Source organism: Oryzias melastigma, linkage group LG2 (genome assembly GCF_002922805.2).
Source record: "Oryzias melastigma strain HK-1 linkage group LG2, ASM292280v2, whole genome shotgun sequence".
NCBI lineage: Eukaryota > Metazoa > Chordata > Actinopteri > Beloniformes > Adrianichthyidae > Oryzias > Oryzias melastigma.
The window spans coordinates 12,912,149-12,919,136 of record NC_050513.1 but is presented as its reverse complement, the minus strand read 5'-3'; the positions used below and the strand labels follow the sequence as shown (position 1 = coordinate 12,919,136).

At 40.2% G+C, this 6,988-nt stretch overlaps 1 protein-coding gene across 12 annotated transcripts in view; it reads right to left on the bottom strand.

Annotated features, from left to right (window-relative positions):
- LOC112156663 (protein unc-80 homolog) overlaps positions 1-6,988 on the bottom strand; it is a gene marked incomplete at its 5' end in the record, with an annotated part of 71,242 nt that overhangs the window by 7,720 nt on the left and 56,534 nt on the right. For 9 of the 12 annotated variants that reach the window (XM_024288924.1, XM_024288926.1, XM_024288927.1 and 6 more), the window contains 7 exon segments: positions 356-461; positions 2,547-2,628; positions 3,503-3,559; positions 5,048-5,195; positions 5,618-5,797; positions 5,894-6,059; positions 6,133-6,317. In XM_024288924.1, the coding sequence (XP_024144692.1) occupies positions 356-461; positions 2,547-2,628; positions 3,503-3,559; positions 5,048-5,195; positions 5,618-5,797; positions 5,894-6,059; positions 6,133-6,317 (924 nt within the window). 12 annotated transcript variants of the gene reach the window in all.

The window sequence follows — 6,988 nt, the reverse complement described above, 5'->3', positions numbered from 1 at the left end:
ATGGCTAATTTAAGGATTCATAGTGAAACCATTACCAAAAAAGAATTCGTTGTTATGTTTAAAAATTAGCATTTTTATTTAAAATATATTGTTTTTTTATAGTGCAGCCATTGAAAAACATTTTTTTTAATTCAACTTAAAACTAATTCCACTTATAGATATAAATGATAATCCGATAAATTTGAGGGATTTTTATATAGAACAAGTCGAACTAAAATAAATAAATAAATAAAATAATAAAACAGTTTCCAGGATCTTTTAGATGGTGAAACGTCTGTGGTCTGCTGGACCTGAAGCGCACGGGAAAGTTTGTCCTCTAGTTGGCCCACACCGCCGACAGCTCATCGGCCATTACCCAGTGGTTTGTTCTTGGGCTGGATGCTCCTGCGCGTCGTCGAGAGCCTGGCTCCAGACCGGCCGCGGGGTTCCGTTTTCGGAATGGACAGCAGGGGGCGCCGCAACTGCAAAAAGGTCAATTTTAACTCCCAGAGGAACAGAGATTGTTTCTCCTTGGTCCTAACAGCTCCGGAAGGAGGTCAGTCGCTCACATTTTATTTATCCTCAAGCAGTTTGAGTCAAATAGTTAAGCTAGCGGCGACAAAAAATGTTCTAACTACGTTAAATGATTTAAACTTAAAGTCACCTGAAAGGAGGCTACTTTTTTACTTAATTTGAACGCATTTATCACCTTGAGTCTTCATTTTGTAAAACTATTATGCTATGTTCACACCGGACTCGAAAACGCACATGCAAGCAACTAGCTAATGAACGTAAACGCCCACATATGCGTATTTCAGGCTTTCACGCTCAAAACTCTTGCGTTTTGTCAGTTTTTGGGCTCTACGTGCATTGAATGTACGTGGTCATTGAATGTACTCTGAACGTTAAGCCAATTAGGGGCTCGGATTTGATCGTGACATATGGTTAGCGTCCTTTATCAAAACTGCGCTAACTGGTTAAAAATTGATCATGAATACAAAATTAATTTGTCCCCGGCTCCAATTATTTGGTTGCAAGTTGTTTTTTATATCGGAATGGACGTCAGACAAAATGGCGACATCGCTGCTAGCGTGTAAAGTGACTTCCTGTTTACGGGTTTAGACGGGCAAAGCTAACAACTGAACGCTGTTTCACATAATTTTATGTAAATAATAAAAGGGATCCTTACCAATTGTTACGTAAATGTTTACTATATTTATGTTATAAGAGTCCTACCTGACAGCTTTCGTTTTCCTCTTGTTTACAATTTTATTATTTTAATTTATGCTAATGCTAACGCTAGCAATGAGATAGTTAATTTTTTTTTTTTTTTTTTTAATTTGGCCTCTAACGAAAATTTTTGTTAATTTGGAGTTAAGCTATTTTAGCAATATGCTAAAAAAAATTAGCTAATTTGTTATCTACTTGAGTTTTTAGGTTAATTTAGTGTTTAGCTTTTATTTTAGCAACATGCTAACATTTTGGCTGATTTAATTTACTGAGGAGTGTTATGCTACTTTGGGGTTTAGCTAATAATTTAGCAACATCCAGATGTTTTCTGCTAATTTATTATCTACTGAAGTTTTTTGGGATAATTTAGAATTTAGCTTCTACTTTAGAACCAGGCTAACTATATTTAAGTAATTTAGTTTACTGAGGAATTTTAGGCCATTTTGGAGTTCAGCTAGTAATTGAGCAATGAGGTAACATTTTTTTTTGGCTAATTTGTCCTCTAAATTTTTTATGCTAATTTGTAGTTAAGCTAATATTTTAGCAACATGCTAACATTTGGACTGATTTAATTTACTGAGGAATTGGACAGGACAATTAAAAATATATATATTTATATATATATTAAAACTCATATTATCTACATGTATTATGCACACTGCTGCATTTTAATCGCTTCCAAGGCTAAATTTAGTTGCTGTTTTAAGGAATATCTGGCAGATTGGACACAGTTACAAGCAAAAGCAAAAGGGAGCAGCGCTAGCCGACAACGGCAAATTTACCGCGTTAGCAAACATTACAACAGTAATTAGTTTTACTTTAATGTTAAAACACGCTGAAATTGTCTTACTTTTGCTCTTTTTACAATGATTGTGTGAAATTTACGAAACTTTTAACAGGCAAAAAAGATCTACGACTCATACTCAAAGCTATTGCTAGCGTTAGCATAAATTAGAAGAATAAAACTGTAAACGAGAGGAAAACAAAAATAGTTAGGTAGGACATTTTTAGAATAAATAAATATTTTTTCATTTTTTTGTTACAATTGGTAAGGCTAACTTTTAATATTTAAGTAAAATTGTGTGAAACAAATCTCCGTTTTGTCGGTCTAAACCAGTTAAAACGTTACACAATGATGTCGATGTTTGTCTGATGTAAAAAAAGGTTTTTAGAGCTTAAGATTTTCCCCACTTTGATATAACTCTTCCAATTGTGAGTACATATGCTAGCTAGTACGGTGTAAACAGCATATGCTGAAACCGCGTACATTCATGAACATTTATCCGGTGTGTACGTAGCTTTAAACATTTTTGGAAAACTGTGTTTTGTGTCCACACCTGTCTGAGTCCTCGCTTTCTTCCCAACGGAGGTTGAAGCAGGACGTTCTGTTGGCCCGGTTCACTCTGCACACTAGCAACCCTGTCAAATCCAGTCAATGCATTCACACAAATACACAAAAACACACACAAACGCACAATCATAAAAAAAATAAAATAAAAAAACAATACACCATACATAACTGTTTCCCTTCAAAATCTATTTGGGATTACAACTTTCGTCTACACTACGCATAGTCACTAAGTGCACGACACGCACAATAAACTACACCACACCCAGTCACAGTGCAGAAACAAAAAAAACATGATTTACACACCGAAAACACAACAGGGTATAACAGGGGCTGGAGTAGCAACACTTCTTTTATTTTATTTTTTTACCCATCAGTCAAAAACAATTGTTCCCATCTAACCATGAAAGGCAATTTCACTATTAATGCTTAAAAAAAAAAAGAAAACAAAAATTGGGGGTTGCCACACCAATTCCCCTTTGCCCTGACAGATTGGTATCCACATTTGGGACGGCCAATTTGATCACGAGAAGCCTGGAAGACATGAAACAGTATGAGACACCGATGGGAGAGAAGAGGCTGACTTTGGTGATGAAAAGACCCACAGCTCAACAGAAGAAACAAAGGCTGGTGGGGGCCCTGGTAAGATTTTTTTTTTTTTTTAAGGCTCCTGGTTAGGCTAGTAGATGAGCTGGGGAGATGAGGGTCAGTGTGGAGCTTAAACAAAGGTGAAGTTGGGTTAGGGAGGGGACAGAGACAAGGCACACTGGACCCACACAGAAAGAGGGGGAGGGGACAGAGGTGGGCCGCGGCGATTTGATTGGATGTGGATGAGTGATCGACGGCCAATAAGAGGAGGCCGTCCCGAGGTGATGCCCCTCCCCCGTGGCGGACAGATGCAGGAAATGCACCGACTGGACACAAACACAGAGAGGGCCACTGTACCTAGAGAGGTGACCCTCCTGCAGAAGGCCCTGGGACTCATCTAGCACATTGGGTTCGCTGTAAGAAGGGGGGAGTGGAGGGAAGGGGGAGAACGGGAGTTCAGGGAGTTTAGTCGAGATTCATGGCCACTCTTAGCTCCTCCCTCCACGGGGGAAAAGGACTTTTGTTCCAGTGACCGCTAATGTTGATTTTGCTACTTCACCTGACACTCCTGAATAAAGATCATCAATTAACAGAGATATACAGAAAAATATGACTGTGATTGTGTGATGACTGATCAAACCCGCATGCCGAAAAAGGATTTTGATTGTATTTTTGTATTTGTTAAAATTGTGGGTGGAGCTAAACGCAAAGACCAAAATTGGTACTGTAATCAGGACTTACCGTATTTTTTGGAGTATAAAAAAAAGGTTGCATAGTTTGGCCGGGAATGCAACTTATACTCAGGAACCACCAATATGAGATTTTATTTTTTTCAAAATATACTGTTAATAGTTTGAAACATTTGTTATTTTTCCACTAACAACGTTGAGATATATTATATTACTTCCTATTTGGAACATGAGGGGGAATACGTTGATATGGCCAGTGAATATACAGTCAATGCTAACAACCGGTTGACTTTTAGCAGTTGTTTCCCACTAACAACCACTAGAGGGCACTGTAGGCGTGCGTATCAATGTTTGATACTAAGAGCAACATATCAGAAAAAGAAGAAGCGCCGTCTAATTCAAACAGAGGAAAACTAGATAATTCTCCTCCTGAACTTGACGAAATGTTACTATATGATCTCTTGATTATCTATGTCGTACATCGTAATGATTCCACGTAGCAAAGAGGCTAACAAAATTTTTTAAATGTAGCTCCTCCTACTCGCATCTGGAGCGACAAGTTTATAACCACATTTTTCAACAAGCAAAAAAATCCCACAATTGTGATGAGTAAATTCCATTGCGTATGAACACAGCATTAGCTATGCTAGGTGGATTTGTTCAAAGGAATATGACTTTTTTCCCCAAATTGCGACGTATAAATTTTTTTTTCTTCGTGATTACGCAATTTTTAAAATTTTTTTTTGGATGCTGCAACTTATACTCCGATGCGACTTATAGTCCGAAAAATACGATACCTAACTGTGAGCATAGAAATAAGAAAATGTATGGACTGGCTAGCGTAGCAAGCTAGCCCTCTCAGTTGGCCAATGTGGGCAAACGCAGGTGGGGCCGCCATGGAAACTGCGGACAAACGCATTAGGGGCTCACATTTTCTGTTAAACCTTTTGGGCCCCGCTTGGCCTTGGTTGCTGAGTTATTGTCAAAAGTCATGTTAGAAATTAAAATAGAGTGTTTTGTACCTGAAAAGTTGCCATCTTGGCCATATATAACTACTAGAATTTTCCAGAAATGGTCAAATACTCCACTAAAACAATGTCCATAGTGATAACAAGGATTGGCTTTTGGATGTTGTTTTTTTAAAGCTTCAGTTAGTTGTAGACAAGGGTAGGTTTTGCAACAAGAACTATAACCTTGTGTTTTTAGACATTACCTTTGACTTGGCAGCATGGTACTACGAGGACCCTCCGACTGAGACGGTGCCGAGCCGGTGGCGTGGCTGGAGAAACGCCGCTGTGACATCACTCGCGGCAGGAAGGCCTCGTGCTCGCTCACAACACTTGGGATACTCATAGAGTCATCTGGCGGTGAGACAAGTGGAGCTTAACCCTTCAACATTACAGACGTCACTAGTAACTAAACTAAAAATTCCCGCATTTGACCCGACTTCCAGTGTCAACATGCCTAGGTTAGCATAAGAGTTAAAGATACCCAAGGTTAAGATAGTGTCTTGAAGGCATCTGGGTAAAAGCGGCACATGCTTTTTGACATACCGTAACTCCTTGGTTATCCACACAATTAACATGAATAACGACTTTTCTTACCAATATGCAACTCATTGCTAATGAAAATGGCGCAAGACTTCTTTCTTTTTCAGAATCTGCAGGACCTACATTGATATTGTTACTGGTTGAAGAGTTATGGTAGCTGCAAGAATGTCAACACTGGAGCTACCACTTCGATGTTAAAGACTCAAAACACCCCGAACGAGGAGTCCCCTTACTTTCTTCGTCATCCTCATCAGTGCGGCTGAGAGTATCCTGCGATGGTTGGCGTGACGGTTGACTGTCCTGCTCCCAAACTGTACCGGTGCCGGTGTTTGAGCGCGACATTGTGGCCAAACTGAGGCGGTACGCCGACGTAGAAGTACCAACTGTACTGATGGAAGTCTTTCCTTGGTACGCTGTTACGAGGAAGTAGATCAAACAGAACAACCAAACATGAATCAAAGTGATGAAAGTATTTCGTTATGGGTTTAAGATTCATTTCTGTGCCCTACCAGAGCCACTATGTACTGCCTCTTTGAGGATCTTTAGCTCGTTGTTGAATTCCGCAAACAGGGAGCTCTTGCACAGAGGTCTCGGGATGAAGCGGCGCTCCAGTTGGTCGGCAATGTGGTGGCGGGCCGTGATCTCTTCTTGAGAATCGGCCGGTTGGGTCAACAACTGTAGAAAATATTGAAAAACTTCAAGAAAACGTTTTGTTTTTATGAAGGATACTTGTGCCAGTTAAAGTTACCTTGCACTGAATGAAAGGTCTCAACAAGACAAAGATAGGGATGCGGGTCCGGACGATAAAGTCTATGAAGTCCCAGAACGCCAAGCCGCCCACCTTCCGTAGAGCCATCTCTTTTACCTGCAGGCTCAGACGGTACCACTGGTTTCCCAGCGAGCGCTCAAAGCACACCAGCACCACCTTCAGAGCTGTGGAGGGAGGAGGTGAATGGTAAACAACTTGAACGTAATAACACTCAAAACTACCCAACCTCCCCGAGCCAGGGGCACACTCCTTAAACCAAACCAAAGCAATCCGCTGAAAGTGCGATAACCTACATTCCTCCCCTCTCCCTGACCATTTACCTAGATTTTAACGCTTTGGTGACTCTCTTTTCTTGGCCCTCCCAACTCTGCTGTAAAGCGCTGTGCGATGCCAGGCTGTTCAAGTGGGAATTCGTTTCTGTGGACCTTTTCGTCTGGTATTTTTGCTTGTGTCTCAGTCTATGCTGTCCTACTGCGACACAGATCGAAGATGCTTGATTTTTAGCATAATTAATGTATCTTTTCTGGGCGATTAGCGCCGCCAGATTTGCATGGGTGCTGCCCACCATTGGGCAATATGTCTTGTATGTATTGCCCACAATAACCAATTTCCCTTGGGATTAGGAGTGCCACAAATGATTATTTTAATAGTCGACTAATATTTTTTCCAATTAGTCAACTAGTCGGTCATGCGCAAACTGGATGTAAAACTCACATCTGAACCATCACTACCTTTAAACTAATTAAAAACTAGATATATAGCATTACCTGCAATAATGCTAGTGTGAATGCTGTAATCTTCATTTGGCAGCTGAAGATGCTGAAATTGATAGCTA